Source organism: Ursus americanus, chromosome 5, assembly GCF_024610735.1.
Source record: "Ursus americanus isolate L20-20 chromosome 5, mUrsAme1.1.p, whole genome shotgun sequence".
NCBI classification, from domain to species: Eukaryota; Metazoa; Chordata; class Mammalia; order Carnivora; family Ursidae; genus Ursus; species Ursus americanus.
Window position 1 is genome coordinate 73,733,279 of NC_142131.1, and position 17,290 is coordinate 73,750,568.

General features: G+C 38.3%; 1 protein-coding gene across 5 annotated transcripts in view; it reads right to left on the minus strand.

Annotated features, from left to right (window-relative positions):
- The window catches only part of AP3S1 (adaptor related protein complex 3 subunit sigma 1), a 91,262-nt gene extending 73,975 nt beyond the window's left edge, over window positions 1–17,287 (minus strand). For 2 of the 5 annotated variants that reach the window (XM_045794886.2, XM_045794888.2), the window contains exon 1: window positions 17,088–17,283. In XM_045794886.2, the coding sequence (XP_045650842.1) occupies window positions 17,088–17,156 (69 nt within the window). In that variant the 5' untranslated portion in view covers window positions 17,157–17,283. Of the gene's footprint in view, window positions 1–17,087 lie in introns of all 5 variants that reach the window. The other 3 variants (XM_045794885.2, XM_087862371.1, XM_087862370.1) reach the window with 3 other exon arrangements.
- Window positions 17,288–17,290: the final 3 nt, after the last annotated feature.

Sequence of the window (17,290 nt, forward strand, 5' to 3'; positions counted from 1 at the left end):
GATGTTTACAAGAATGCTTATAGCAGCACTGCTTGTAACAGCAAAAGACATACAATGTAAAATGTCCATCAATGCAAAATGTACAAACGGTGTTTCATTCTTGCATGGACTATTACACAGCAATGAAAATGAATGACTATAACTATATAAAACACAAGTAATGATCTGAGAAATGTTGAATTTTTTTTTAAATCAAGTCACAGAAGAATATAAATACTATGATTCTACTTTTTAAAAGTTCAAAAATATGTAAAACTAAACAGTGAACTGTTTGAGGACAAAAATGAGAATGATTTTTAAAAATTCGGGGTGGTGGTTATCTCTTAAGTACAGAGAGAACAGGATAGAATATGAGAAGTGCAGAAAGACTTCAAGGGTACTGGTAATTTTTTTTTTTTGAAAGGGAATAGTGAGCAAATAAGTATTAGTTCCTATACCTTACAGATATTCAGTATATTTGCATCTATTCAATATTTCATAAAACTATTCAAAAGAGCGAGGGAGGGAGGAAGGAAGAAAAAGCGCTGTATACGATGGCTGCCCTCTTCCTCTCTTAGGTGTGCTTGGTCATCTCCACCACCTCCTTCTAGTCTTCTTCTAGAGCTAAACAATGTCCCTTGGATGACCTCCTTCCTCCCGTGGCTTTGACCATGCTATCTCCCTAATCTTTCATTCTCTACATCTCTAGTGCTTAAGAGAAGCCTACCTTCTTTTCTGAGTTGGTGACAGATTATTTCCAGCTTACAGACATCTCCAGTTATAATCCACAAAGTAATATTAAAACTTACATGAGAAAGACTAAAAACATCACATTTCTTCTAAAACCTGCTTTTCTTTCTTTTTTTAAATTCAGGTATAATTGACATACAATGTTATATTAGTTTCAAGTGTACAAAAAGTGATTTGACAATACTATACATTGCTCAACACTCAGCACAGTAAGTGTAGTCACCATCTGTCACCATTCAACATCATAAGGATGTTGGCTGTACTTTTCATCTCCATGACATATTTACTCTAACTAGAAGTCTGTACCTCTTAACAAAACCCATTTTTATTGCTATATTTCTGGTCTCATTTAACGGTGACATTACCATTCATCCTGTCTCTTAAGCCAAAAATCTTGATGATTTCTTTCCTTTCACTTCCCATGTCTACTGGTTCACCAAGTCCTGTTAATTCAACTGCAGAAACAACAGTAAACCTGGATTCAAAGACATTATCTCAACTCAGATTCTTATTCTTACCCAGAATACTCTAAGAACCACCTAAACATTAACTCTGACACCTGCCTCTCCACTCCAAACCATCTCACCCATGTCACCAGAATTACTTCCTAAATAACAGTATCTGTTACTTTCTTTCTTAAAGTCCTCTGGTTTCCATCTGACCTGGCATTCAAACTCCCTACCAGGCCATAAACAAAACCTTCCAAAACTGAATTCTGACCTACCTCTGAGTTTTCATCATCTATTTCTTCTCCCCTACACAATCCACTTCAACCGCACTTTACTTCCCACCACGCACTTCCTTCCTATTTTCCTACTCTCTCACCCCATTCTCTAGCAACAGCCTTTTAAGACTCAGATCCAACACGCTGGTTTGTCAAGTCTTTTCTTACTTTCCCAGGAAAAATTAGTTCCTTATTCCTCAGTGCTTTCATGATACTGTTTCTATTCCTAACGTATACTTTTAACAGTGTGCTCAAATTTCCTTTGTAGATATCTGAATTCTATCAGACTCCGACCCTCTCCAAATCTTCTTTAAATCTAAAATGTTGAACAGAGTGGGTGGCATAGAGTCACCAATATAAGTACACTGAATAAATGAATATCGAATGTAGAAGATGGGATCCACATTCATTTATATTTTTAAACATCAGGGTTACATGAAACACTTCGGAAAAGGGGGGCAATAAAGTGTAGGTGTAGTACTTAAAGGTATGAGCACTGTTCTAATTAAGACAGTAGATTAAATGCACAAAACAACTATTTTTGTGGCCTTTTCAAACGCCAGCTAAAACTATCAAAATTGTCTTTCTTTTTTTTTTTTTTTTTAAAAGGGCATAAACCACGAGGATGAGCAAAATGAGAAAGAAGACAGGGCAGCAAATTTTAGTAAGTGGCTGAATGAGTGGTCAAGTATTAAGTAAATCTCAGAAAACTTAATCCCAAATTGGTGACAGGAAAATCCAAGAACTAACCCAATCTGTATCACGAAATAGCCAAAGGCTCAAGAATTGGTGCTTTTAGGTACTTCTAGAAGAGAAGACGAAAAGAGGAGCGTAAAATAAGGAGGACTGTTTCAGAGGTAGAAGGACCACTAAATTACCTCTGCCATCCCCAAGAAAAATCTATAAACTTATTTCAAGGAGTAGATAAAACAGAGGGTCTTTGGAGAGCAAGGGGTACTATGGTAGGCAGAATAATAGCTCACCAAAGATGACAACATCCTAATTCCTGGAACTATGAATATATCCCCATACATGACAAAGAGGACTTTAAAGGGGGTGATTAAAATAACGACCTTGAGTTGGGAAGATTATCCCAGATCATCTCACTGGACCTAATCTAATCATGTGGCTCCTTAAAATCAGGGAGCCTTTCCTGGATTGTGGTCAGAGGAAGATGTGACCAGAGAACAATCAAAGAGATGCGATTCAGTTGGTTATGATGATGAAGGAAGAGGGCCAAGAGCCAAAGAATGTGGGCAGCCTCTGGGAGCTGGAAAAGTCAAGGAAATGGATTCTCTCCTACCGCCTTCAGAAAGGGATGCAGTTTTGATGATACGCTGATTTTAGCCCAGTAAATCCCATATCAGACTTGGAACTCACAGAACTGTGTGATTAACAAGTTTGTACTGTTTTAAGCCACTAAGTTTGTGGTCATTTGTCAGACCAGCAATAAAAAGCAAATACAGACAACCATACTGAAAACAGGGAGTTTAGGCACATGTACACATACCTGATGCCCGCCCTTTTTTTCAATCAGTTCCCAGAATACCTAAACCAGGCCTCCTTCACACTCTAGGCAGGAGCCTGGCACAAACTTCTCCAGGAACTCTACCTAGATCTAAACATAATGCCGTTGGGAGTTCCAACAATGGCAGAATCTGTTATCTGTTCACCAGAATGTAGTTCCTCTACTTCCCGGACACACCATTCAACAATATTTTCATTCTTCCTTGAATTAACATAGACCCACACAACCAGGTTCTGGCCAATGGAATGCCTCGGCTGGCACAACTGAAAGACAACTGTGCTTATCTCTTCCCAATTCTGCCTTCTGTGACACCATGCTGATAGCCTGAAAATTGGCCATCATAGGAGTACTGACACCATGTAGCAAATGCTACAAATTATAGCTTTTTCCTCCCAGGTGAGCTGATTGTTAAAAATATAAAAACTCCTGCACGATCTCCCACGTTAACTAGATGTAGAAGTTGCTTTGATCCCTTCCTCAAAAACAACAAACAAATGCCCACAAAGAAGTTTCTAGCTCTTCAGGATCACCAATACTGGACTTTATGTGAAAAATAAACGTTTATTGTGTTAAGCCACTAAGATTTGGGGGATTGTTAACAGCAACTGCCACTTTTTCACCAGCTAAACCGCCTAGCCTGATAATCTCAAGTACAGCTCATATAGACAACCCCTGATACAGATTCAGAGCTTCCAAGTACGGCAGAGAAAACTTTAAAATATTTATCATTAATATCAGAAAAGTAATAAAGAAATTACAACTAAAAACAAAAACAGCATACTATAACAACATTCAGTAATTTTAAAAGGAGCTCATGGTAATTAAAAATTTAAGGAGAAATTTTTCATTTAGGGGAAAGACTGGAAAATAAAGTTGAGAAAAAAGTCAACCACAAAATAGAGCCAAAGGGGCCAAAAGGACAGAAAACAGAAGATAAGAAATAAGAAAAATGGAACAGTCAAGAGGAATGCTGAATAAAAAGAGATTCAAGGGGCACCTGGATGGCGCAGTCGTTAAGCATCTGCCTTCGGCTCAGGGCGTGATCCCAGCGTTATGGGATCGAGCCCCACATCAGGCTCCTCCCCTAGGAGCCTGCTTCTCCCTCTCCCACTCCCCCTGCTTGTGTTCCCTCTCTCGCTGGCTGTCTCTGTCAAATAAATAAATAAAATCTTAAAAACAGGAGTCTCCATACTTTCGGGACAGTAAAAATAGATCATACACAAAGAAAAAGCAATCAAAATTGCTTCAAGCTTTTTGATAGCAATACTGGAAACTAAAAGGTAATGAGGCAATGCCATCAAAATTCTGAGGGAAAGTTATTTCCAACCTAGAATTCTATAGACAGACGATGTGAAGTTACGGTAAGACTCTTTGCAGACAAGCAAGGTCTCAAATAATCTATCTCCTTACGGCCTTTCTCAAGAAGTTACTGGAGGATGAGTTCCACCATGGTAAGGTAATAAACCACACAATCAAGCAATTGGAGGTCCAACATAAAAACAGACTAAAGATATTCCAAAGACAACAGAGACATTTACCATCCAACAGGTCTAGATTGGGCTTAGTCAAAAGATTCTGGAAGAGATTTCTTCAGGAACATGAAAGTGATGGAAGAAGCATATGATTGCGACAACTGACAAAGATGTGAATTAGTGATAAGTAAATAAAAAACTAGATCAAAGAAAAAGGCGATTATTTATTTCCAAGGAAAATAAACTGTCAGGAGAGAAAAAACTAAGCACAATTTACAACATGGTTCAGGTGAGGAAAAACATTTACACAGGAAATTAATGAAAACACCAGATACTGCTCTAACCAGTATTATGAAATAACAGTAAGAAGACTGGGAAGGATATAGATGTTGGGAGGGAGAGGGTGGGGAGCTAAATAAGCATTTTCAATAGCAGAAGTCAATAGATTATGCCTGCAACTGAAAAAATCAGGCAGCAAAAGAAGCACATTGTTTAGAGACATGTGAATACTGAGTAATCAGCTAAAAGTACTTACCTGTGGGAAGGGGGAAATAAAAGAATGTTCTTTTTCATAATAAGCCTTAGAGAAGAACTATTAGATCCTTTAACCTATGTGTCTGTATAACTTTGTTAAACAAAATAAAAATAAAGAAAGAAGGAAAGAGAGTATGGAACCTGCAACCAGACTATATGGGTCTAATCCTGGATATGTTCTTTATTAACTGTGTTGACTTTGAACAAGTTACTTAACCTCTCTGTGCCTGAATAACATAACATTTATAGCATGAATAACAACAATATCTACCCCATACAGTTATTGGGAGGATTGAGTTAAAATACATATAGCTCTTAAAAACAATACCTGGCACATAATAAGCATGGATTAGCAATGACTTACTTAAAACATCTGCCTCTGGGATTGTAAAATAAGCTCTAGAATTCTAATTATAGGTGTAAAGATCTTATAAGGAGTTTTCTTTTAAGGAAAGTTATCCTTTTTGCACCATACTATTGTTTATAAACAAATTAAGGATTATGTAAGCTAAACCTTAAATATGTCTTATTTTTTTATCAGTGAAAATAATTTCTCATATAAACTTCAAGAATGCTGCTCATAATCATCTTTCTTAAAATGCCAGCAATACTCATCTAAGAAAATCAATATCGGAAAGAACGCCTTAAAATTTTAATCAAACATCCAGTGTCTAAGATTAAACAAATCAAGCCTCTGCTGACATAAGACAATTTCCCTTTCTTTATTAATCAATTTAACTTAATAGCTTTCATAAAAAAGCCTGGAGCTTGCTTCAGGCTGATCAGATTTCCTAACACTATAGCTTCATCACAGAAGTCAACAGATACATTTCAGTTGGTCACAACTCCTAGATTACACCAGTCTATAGACAACTAGAGTTACATAAGGCCAACAACTTTTATTATTTTAAATACTTCTCTTAATGCATTAATGAAAATTAATTTTTAAAGATTCAGTAACCCACTAACAAAACTTTTTCTTTTCCTATCTCCTTTCCTGTTCTTATGCCTATGCCATAAAGGCAACTGTAAAACCAAAATGTCCCTCTAACCAAATAGTAAATATGTCATAATCCTCATCCCTCCCTCCCACACACACTCAGAGAATTTTTTCTTAATATGCATTCACTGACTCTGCTAGATGCTAGAATATCAAGGATTACCAAGATGAAAGAGAAACAGATCCTCTTCTCTGAGAGCTTAAAAGAAGAAATAAGATTAATATAACCATTTAAAACTTCTATTTAGTGTTCTGTATCTTGTCTTTTTTAATATTCCCAGAGAGAAATAGGTGTCTTTGTAATAAAAGTTAGAAAGCAATTCCTGACATAAGAATGATACAAATAACATACTACAAGAGGTAAAGGGGAACAATGATTTTCAGTAGCAAGACCATCTTCGAAAAAGAGACAGATTGGTCAAGAAAGAGACTTACAGAATAAGCAGAATTTAGAGATTCAGAGAATAGAGAATACGAAATTGCATGGCATTCAAAGCTGAAAAAAAAAGAAAAACTAGGCAAAAGCATAGGATCAGGAGAGCAAGGTACATATATGAAAAACAATTAGTTCACTTTTCATTAAAAGTAAGAGGGGTAGGAAGGCTAAGCCTCAGAGCACCCCAACATTTAAAAATCATGAAAAAGAAAAGGTCCCAGCAAAGAAAATTCAGTGAGTGGGTTTTTTTTTGCCAGACTTCCAAGCAGGAAGTCTGCATGGAGACTTGGTGCTATGTGAGTAGGCATCACTTCAGCCTGAGTGCATAAAGAACAAGCAATGAGAATGGGGCTACCTTAAATCCCAAATGTGGAAGGAAGAGTATTAGTACTTGGCCCAGATCCTTCATTAAATTTCTTTGAGAAAAACCCTTTGGTATCTTCCCTCACAATGTATAAAAATGTATTAAGGCCGCTTAGCACAATAAAGAAAGTGCTCAATAAATGGTAGCTATTAACACTCTAAAACTACCATCCATTATACTATCTCCCAGTTTCAGTGACAAAGACCCTATTTTTTTTTTTTTAATTTAAAGAACACACAGTTGAGAAGGTTACAGGCTGAGTTTAAAATATTTAAAGAGAGAGTCTGAACCACGGTGGCAGCTGAAAGGTCAGAGAACTCAAGCACGAGGTAAAATTGGGGGAGGGGTGGTAGCTGGAGTAAGAGACCAAGACAATTCAGTGAGTAAAGAACAGTTGTCCTTTCCACAAATGGGGCTGGGAAAATTATGCAGCCACATGCAAAAAGGATGACATTAGATCCCTACCTCAGGTCATATATAAAACTAACTCAAAATGGATCACAGACCTAAATATAAGAACTAAAACTACAAAACTCTTGGAAAGAAACACAGGTATTAATCTTCACGACCTTGGATTAGACAAACCTTTCTTAGATACAACACCGAAAGCACGAGCAAAGAAAATAGATAAAACTGTACATCAAAATTAAAAATCTTTGTGCTACAAATGATATGAGCAGGAAAATGTTAACAACCAGAATAGAAGGAAATAAAAGCTAATCATATAACTGATAAGGCACCTGCATCCAGAATACATAAAGGACTCTTCCAACTCAGTAATAAAAACACAACCCAACTTATAAACGGTCAAAGGATTTGAAAAGACTTTTTTTCAAAGAAGATATGCAAATAGTCAATAATCACAAGAAAAGATGCTCAACATCGTTTGTCAGTAGGAAAATACAAATCAAAATCACAAGAGATGCCACTTGACATCCACGAGGATGGTCAGAATCCAAAAGGAACAATAACAAGGGTTAGTTAATGAGGATATGGAGAAATGGGAACCGTCATACGCTTCTGATGAGAATGTAAAATGTTACCATTTGGAAAACACTCTGGCAGTTCTTCAAACAACTAAAAACAGAGCTTTCATAGCAATTCCATACCTAGATATATGCCCAAAAGAAATGAAAACAAATGTCCACACAAATATAATGTTCACAGCATTATTCATAGGAGTCAAAAGTGGAAACAACCTAAACATCCACCACATAACAAAGAGATAAATAAACGGTGTTCTATCTATACAACAGGATATTATCTGGCCATTAAAAGGAATGCAGTACTGATACATGCTATAACACAGTGAATCTTAAAAGCATCATTCTAAGTGAAAAAAGCAAGTCACAAAAGACTACATATTTCATGATTTCATTTCTATGAGGCATCTAGACTCAGAAAATGGATTAGTGGTTGCCAGGGAATAAGGGGTAATGGGACCTGGGGAGTAACTGTTAATGAGTACTAGGTTTCAACTGGTTTGATGAAAATGTTCTAAATTTAGATCATGGTGATGGTCATATGCACAACTGTGAATACAATAAACTGTACTGAACTGTACAATTTCAATGGGTGAATTTTATAGAATGTGAATTATATCTTTTAAAGACTAGGTCATTCTTAAAAAAAAAAAAAAAAGCTGGGGTAAGTTTTATAACTAACTTTCTCCTAAAAAGTCTCCTTATGAAACTGTTCTCTGGAAGAATTTTGGAGGACTTTGTATTCTGTAATAAGAAATAAGTTCATTCCAAAACAAAGCCTACAAAGAGATAATTTATTCTGCAGAAATGCAAAAAATATCTGAGAATGATCTCTGGAATATTCTACAGTTCCTTAGCTACATAATCTTCTAACCAAGAGTAGGAAGTAGCAAATAGTAGTAATAATAAAGATAACTGTTATTATTAATTTTGTTATTAGTCTGTATTATGTGTAAGTATTCTCTTATTTAATCTTCATCAAAAAAAAAAAAAAAACCACCTGATTCAAAATAAAAGTCCACAATGGTAGGCTAGCTAGATAAATTCTGATACATTATACAATGAACTATTATGCAATCATCACAAATTATTTTCTGGATATGACACCAAAAGCACAGGAGACCAAAAAAAAAAAAAAGATAAGCTGGACATTACCAAAATTAAAAACTTTTGTGCATCAAAGGACATTATCCTTTGAAAAAGGATCCCATCGCTTGGGTGAAAAGGCAGCCCATGGATTGGCAGAAAATATTTGCAAATTGTGTATCTGATAAGGAACTAGTTATCTAGGACATATAAAGAACTTCTACAACTCAACAACAACAACAGAACAACCAGGTTAAAAAATGGACAAAGGACTTAATATTAATATACATTTCCTCAAAGATACATAATCAGTAAGTACATGAAAAGATGCTCAACATCACTGTCATTACACAAATGTAAAACAAAATCACAATAAGACACTACTTCACAGCTGTTTGGATAGCTGTAATGAAAAAACTGAAAATAACAAGTATCAGCAAGGATGTGGAAAAATTAGAACCTTTGCGCATTGTTGTGGGAATGTAAAATGGTACAGCTACCATGGAAAATGGTACAGTAAATTCCCAAAAAAATTAAACACAGAATTACCATAGGATCCAGCAAATCCACTTCTGGGTGGAAAAAGAATCAAAAAGCAGGGACTCAAACAGGTATTTGTACACTCGTGTTCCCATGTATATCTAATGACCCATGTTCATAGCAGGATCATTCACAACAGCCAAAAAGTTAAAGCAATCCAAGTAAACAATACGTAGTGTACGCATACCTATAATGGATCGACCAGTCTTTTTTAAAAAGGAAGGAAATTTTGACACAGGCTACAATATCGGTGAACCTTGAAGACATTCTACTAAGTGAAACAAGCCAGTCACAAAAGGACAAATACTGTAGGACTCCTCTTTTATGACATTCCTAGAGTAGTCAAATTGAGACAAAAAATAGAACGGTGGTTGCCAGTGGCTGGGAGAAGGAGAGAATGAGTCAGTGTTTAATGTGTACAAAGTTTCAATTTGTAAAGATGAAGAAGTTCCAGATATGGATAGTGGTGTCAGCTGTACAACAATGTGAATGTACATAATGCCACACAGCTGTATGCTTAAAATGGTGAATTTTATGTATATTTTTTCATCTTAAAAGACTTGGAACCATCACACTAAGATATATTAATGACAGGAAATAGCAGAATATATTTGTGGTGGGATAAACTGGCAATCTTCCCCATTTAATTAGCACACAGAAATCTAAACAATTCAATGGGTCTGGCACATTGAAAAAGAGTCCTTTTCTCCTGGGTAACAAAGAGAACAATGACTGACAGCCAGAGATTCCTGAATTACACCAGGCTTCAAACAAGGCAGGAAAGATGTAAACGCTTCTCAGCACAATAACAGAGGTGGTCTACTGGGCTTCACATCAACCGTGCTCACCTATAATTAAGGTTGTGAGATGTCTGAGAAAAATAAATGCTTTTCTTCGTGACTTCACAGGTGACTTGGGAAATGGAAGCAGCTTGATCACAGGTCTCATTAGTCCCGAGGCCGCACAGAAGTGGGGCAGTCACTTTTACCTTCATTCGTCGGGCTAGCACGCCCACCTCTCTGGAGCCTAATGATAACTGGGGTAGAGAAGAAAATGAGCAGAAGAAAGCATCACTGCCTATCCTGTAGAGACCAGAGGCCCTGTTCAATTGTGCAAACTACAAGTGGGATTCAAGGCGAAATACCTCTTCTTGTGGACAGCACGTTGGGGATGATGTCAGCAGACTGAGAGGAATGAGAAAGGGGCTGGCCCTGTCCTTCTCTCCAGCCTCATCTCTTGCCACTCTTCCCTGTGATCACTCAGCTTGCCTTCTTGCTATTCCTCAACACCTACTCTGGTCCCATTTGAGGGACCCTGCACCATTTTCTGCCTGAAATATTCTTTCCTCAGCTGTTCTCACACACTCCCTTACCTCATTCAGTTCTTTTCTTAAATGTCACGTCATGAAAGAGGCTTTCCTTGATGATCTTACCTAATAGTCTCTCCCCCACCACTCTTTACCCCCTTTCACGGTTTCACTTTTCTTCAGGCTATCACAATTTTACATAATTTGTTTACTGTCTAGGTCCTATCACCAGAATGCAAAACTTGTAGTGCAGGGATGGCATCTGTCTTAGTCATCACATTACCTGTTCTTCGAACAGGGCCACACAAACAACAAATATTTGTGGAAGAAATATGGGCTGGGCAAGACAGAAAGAAGAGTGAACAACAGAAAGGTCAGGGAGTATCCATAAAGACCACTCCTCCTTTCAAAGCCCTATCTAGAAGTGCCTCCCCTTGAAGTCTTCAGAACGTACCACCTATTAGCTAGAATGCGGGCCTTTATTCCTCCTACCCAGCAATATCCTTCTGAGAGTTGCGTGATCTTTCTGTAAAAAAATTTGCTTACCCATACTTCATTTCAAAGGATTTGGTAAGGGGAAGGCTGATAAGGCAGAATGGGCAAGGAAAGAACAAGTGTAATTTATCCCAATGTGAGAGTTTTATGTGACAAGAGGATGGAAGAAGACTGGCTCCTCTAGGTGGACAACTCAGAATCACCTTGGTTGACTGAAAGAAATCCAAAACTCACAAGTACAAAGACAACTCCAAGTACTAAATACAAGAAACAATTCTTTGACTCTCCAAAGAAAATCAGCAAATATTTCTCTTTGGGATGAGAAAAAAGAAGGGCCCTCATACACTCAGGTCACATGTATAAGTTCAATTTTGTAAAAAGAAAGACATACACAGAGAAAACAATGAATGCAAATTCCTGAAATGCTATTTACATTAATGTATTTTTAAACATTTTAACAATAGAAGAGCCAGATGTTAACATATTTAGTTATCTTAAAGCCACAAATGTTCTATAAATCCACCAACATTTTCAATGCATTCATTTATGTTATTAATGTCTAAAAGATATATATTCTACACTGGGACATTATAGGCAGAACTATAATAAATGTTAATAGTTAACTATGAATGGTGAAATCAAGATGACCTTAGTGATCTGAATACTTAAATATTTTCCACGTAGTCACAAAAACGGAAATGTATTTACAAATTAAGTAATTTAACAATCAACAGCTTTACTAAAGAAATATAATACAGCCACCCTATACAAGGCCTTCTGCTTCTCTGAAAGGCAGTGGAATGACCTCTAATGTTGTCTTATTTATAACCTTTCCATGAAAGCCAAAAATAACTGTAACCCTGAACATTTTATTTCCTTCTTTACAATTTTCAACACGTTTAATATTAATAAACACTAATTAATTAAAGCAAGACGTCAAGGATACTTTCCACAAAAACTATGATTATATTGGAATTGGAATTTTTCAAAGATCCTTTGATATAAGGAATACCTTGAACTAAGACCTTTTGTGGTACATGTTTAGAATCACTTATTATCAATATGTGTTTCCTGGTATTAACAACCTCAGAAGCAATGTAAAATTATGGGAGAAGAAATAATAGTATCTATTCAAAAGAAATAATGTGCACTACTCAAGAGGGAATAGTGACACCTGTTTGCCTACCCAACATCCATTCTCTCTTACACCTTTCCAACAGAATACTAAATTCATTCATGTTTCCACCCTCAGCTCCAAGGGTGGATCCTGATTATCGTAAGCTATTATCTATCTGGGGGTAGAACTGACCAGACTGAAGGCGAAGACATACTCCAGGCTGGCAGGAAGAGATCACACTCTGCTTATAGACTAAACTGGTTACCACTGATTTCAATGAGGAACCAGGCTCTAAATATCAACTTTGTGAAGAGCAAGGCAGAGGAAGAAAAAGAAACTGGATCTGTGATGAAGTCACTAATTTGCTGAATCAAATAATTTGGAATCTACTATTCTGTACTTCCTGTTATATATCCTAATATGGTTCTTTTCAAGCAAATTTAAGTCAGGCTACATAAAACGCTACTTATGCAGTCAAAAGCATCCTAATTAATATGGAAAGAAATGAAATCATTTGGAATTCTCTTCTTAACAAAACAGCTCAAATAGTATATGTTACCATGTGTTAACACCTTAATCCTTAGAACTGTTGATAATTATATTTTGACCATAAAAAGAAGTTTAGCTATCCCATCTGCCACACTGTCTTAAGAGTCACTAAGAAAAGATATCAGTAAACATGGATGCATCTTCCTTAAAAATTTAAAAATGAAAAAAACCTTACATGTATTTATAATTTTTGCTTTTTACGTCAACAAATTCAAAAAAGCACAATCTTTGGTCCCTTCTAGGGCTTGCATTTAGTTGACAATAATAATCAGATTTAGTTTATAAGAAAACTGAGGCAACTCAAGTATATAACAGTTTGTAATTCACGTATGAACAGTGCATTTTATGTATGCACAATCTTTGGTATCTGTGGAAACAACTACTATAATTCATATAAAAGAAAAATATGTTCACTTTATTTAAAGTCATATGTCATAGTTTATTAATAACAAAGGAATCAAAACCCAAGGGTTTTGTTTGATGGCTATATAAAAATAAATCTGGCTTATTAATTATATGTCTCATTAGTTCTTTATGGTAATACACAAATATTGCCAGGCAAGTATTAAAAGATCAGACTTTACTGTTGCCAAACTGCTAAGGCTAACCATCAATTAAAGAAACTATTAAACCAAGGAAAACATTTGAACTTCTGCAATCATAGCTCAAGGAAATAGAGGACAAAAACAAGAGGTGATGACATTCTGAGTCCACCCCTGAATTCTTAATATCTGACTCTAGCAGAATGAACCAAAAACTTTAGTTTAGCAAAATAGATGTGACTTCATTTATATCAAACCTCACAGCAGCTGGGAGGCACAATCGAATCTAAAAAATCTAAAAACATATTACAGCAGGAAATGGAAATCTGCAGTATTAAAGGGTAAAGATGAACATATAGATTGTTGTATCAGGAGGAAGGATAGGGGCACCTGGCTGGCTCAGCTGGAAGACCATGTGACTCTTGATCTCGGGTTTTTGTGTTCGAGCCCCATGTTGGGTGTAGATATTATTAAAATATAAATAATAAATAAATTTTTTTTTAAAAAAAGACGAAGGATAAATGAGGAATGGAAATCCAATGCAATAAGGGAAACTGGTTGGCAAATGGTTCAACAGTTTTCAAACTGCTCAGTGCTAAACCGTTATTGTTGGAATCAAATCTCAGCATCTTATCAGGACCACACCCTTGAGGGCTGCTTAATAAATTACACTCAAAACTGTCAGCCTTGTTGAATATGTACTTCTTAGAAACGTCTTCAACTTACAATAGAAACAGCTGAAATAACAGCTATTCCACCATTGCTTTTATCCTGAAGGTATGAATTCTTAAAACTTCCAGTTAATGCAGGACAAAATTTTAAAAGGTGGAAGGAGCCTTAGGAAGTCACTTCCAATCCAAACTCCATATTAGAGTAGGAGAATCTAATGAGTACATTAAGCAAAGACTTTTGAGAGCTTTCTATATCCAAAATTTAATGCTGATTGCTAGAGGTGACACAAATATATCTAAAACCTGATACCTTCTCTCAAGGAATCTATAGGATGCCCCAAGGAATTATAGGCTGTGAAACTGAATACTGTACCATAATAAAGATAAAAATAAAATCCTAAGAACCAAGAGGAGTCATCCAGCAAGATAAAAAGCTTCAGGAAATGCTTAAGTGATGTTTGAGTTAAATGTGGAACAAGAGGTCAAATGTGGACATTTGGCAATGGAGGGGAAGGACATTCCAGGCAGTGAGAATAGAATAACTCTGAAGCCCTATACAAAAAGACTTCATTTCCAAATACTCTTTCCTTCCATAGTCTGCTTTGGCCATGCTGTTTCTTGGTGTTCTTCAAACAGGACAGGATCTTCAAATAAGCATTCCATCCTCAGGGCCTTTGCATCTGCTGCTCCCTCTGCCTGGAATGATCGACCCCCAGATACCTGAAAGGCTGGCTTTCTTACCTACTTCAAGTCTTTGCTCAAATGTCACCTTCTCAGTGAGGACTTACTTGACTGTCCCATTTGAAATAGTCATCCTCACACTCCCTTGTCACCTTACCCCACTTTATTTTTTCCACAGCACTTACTATATATATATGGATATATATACACACACACATATTCGTTCTACTTATTAGCTTTGTCCACCCCCTGCCGAAAGAGCAGAAGTTACGTTTGCTCATTTCCAGATTTTAAAACACTGCCTGGACACGGTAGGCATGAAATGAGTATATGCTGACAAATTGGCCAATGGAATAAAGGAATGGAAAAGACTTCCGCCCACAAATTGGTTATGATCTAGCAAGAGCAAATAAGTTCTGTTACATTATTCCTGACTAACAAAAACAAATATAGTTGCCAAACCCAACTTAGGAAAGACTAATGCTCAGAAACAGTTCCTGGCATACCCACTTCTACACGTCCAGTAAGCACTAGGTTCTTCTTTTTACACCTCTTAGCTCCCTGCTCCCAGTAACACTGTCACTAATGCAATGGCCAAAAATGACACCAGAATTGCCACTGACGCCAGAACCACCTCTTCCCACAGTAATCTTCACTGCTACCTCTAAGTAAAGTGTATTCCTGGATTTCCAAATTAAATACATCTTTCTGTAAATGCTTAAATTCTACACTACATGAGTGGTTACACTGATATTATGAATTAGCCAGGAAACTTACTATTTTGAATACTAATATTAAGTGTAGACATGAAAAAACACAGCTTTGATTTCTATTTCAGTATTGCAAAATACCTTTTCTATACTGCAAATGGATGGCCCAGGGAATACAGTTAAGAAAAAGATTCTTTCAATAAAGACCAGTACTATATTTTAAAGTAAATGGGTAACAAGGTACAGTTAAGGGCATTTTTTTTTCCACTCAGAAGAATCAACCACGATTTTATTCTGGGTTAAAAAACAATATCGAGTTCATAAACAAGAGCCTTAATATTTGAATTATACTACACTAAAACCAAACGGGAACAGGAGAAAACATTCTTTATCACCAGCAGAAGCAAAACTACTTAAGGAAATGAGGAATAAGCTCAAGATTTCTCACTTCAGCTAACACCTCCACAGACTGCATTATCATTTTAAGCGAAGCGACATATTCACATTTAATTTTTAACGGCAGGCATCACTTCCATCTGGGGTTTATCTGCACAGAAGTGCTAGCCTTGGCACAATTTCAATATTTAATTGAAAGTTCATTTCTGACTATAAGCAAAACGCCCCAATACGACCCAATAGTTAATACCTCTACATGAAACCCTACACTGACAGCTCAGTGTTTTACCTCGTGAATTTTGCCTTCAGAGAGGCACCTGTCTGTCACCCTCCCTCATTCATTAAGAAATGACTTATCTTCACCCCCTTAAAACCTCCCGCATTATTTGCAACACCATTTACACTCCACGGAGTTTTACGAATATGGCCATTCTTCATAAGTAGAAGAACAGCTACAAACGAGACCCAATTCCCTTCGGTAGAGAAAGGCCAAGCCAGCAGCTGCCATCGTAACTTTCAGGTAGGGGAGAGTCACGGGTCAAACGTCGCCAGTTATTGCAGGACCTCCTTCACGGCCACTAGGGGAAAAGCCCCATAAAAAAATGTTCGGTCCTCCTTATCTTTTTCTCTAATAACACCTTAAAGTCACACTGGGCGGCCGATGGCTGGGAGGAAGCACCCAGGAGAGACTGTCCAGAGCGAGCGCCGAGCCGAACGCAGGAAGCCCAAGTCCCTGCGCGACGAGAGGATTACCAGGAAAAACAGTAGCCCGTCTGTCCCCAGGAGGAGAGAAAGAAGTCTGCCGGGAGAGGCTGCGAGTCGGGGAGGTGGGGCCGCGAGCCCCAGCCGCTCGGCGCGCCCCGAGCCGCGGGCGGCGGGAAGGCCGGAGCGCCGGGTGGGCTCGCGGGCGCGGGTGGGCTGCCGTCCCCCGACCGCCGAGGGCCCCCCGCCCCGGGAAGTGCCCAGGGCCTCGCCCGCGCCGCCGGGAAGCCGCCCAGCCCACAGACGGGCGGAGGAACCGCTTGAGCAGAGCCACGTCGGAGGACAGGAGCGCGGCGGGAGGTGGGCACCCCGTTCGCCCCCGGCGAGAGGATGACAGCCCGGGAGCGCGAGGCGGCCGGGGGCGCGCGAAGGGCCGCGGCGCGCCTGAGGGGGTCGCCCTGAGGACGCTGCCAGCCGCCAACGACTCCCCCTCACGCGGATCGGCGGCGGCGGGATACTCACGTAGGGCTGGTAGAACTTGGAGAGCCGCGGCTTCCCGTGGTTATTGAAGATGAGGATCGCCTTGATCATGGCTGAGCCGGGCCGACCGGGTGGGCGCTGGGGGCCAGGGCGGGGGCGGGCGCGCGAGCCTCGCCTCAGGATCTCGCCGGCGATCCTTCCCCACCCGCCCCCTCCCGCACACGCGTGCGCGCGCTCCCGAGCCG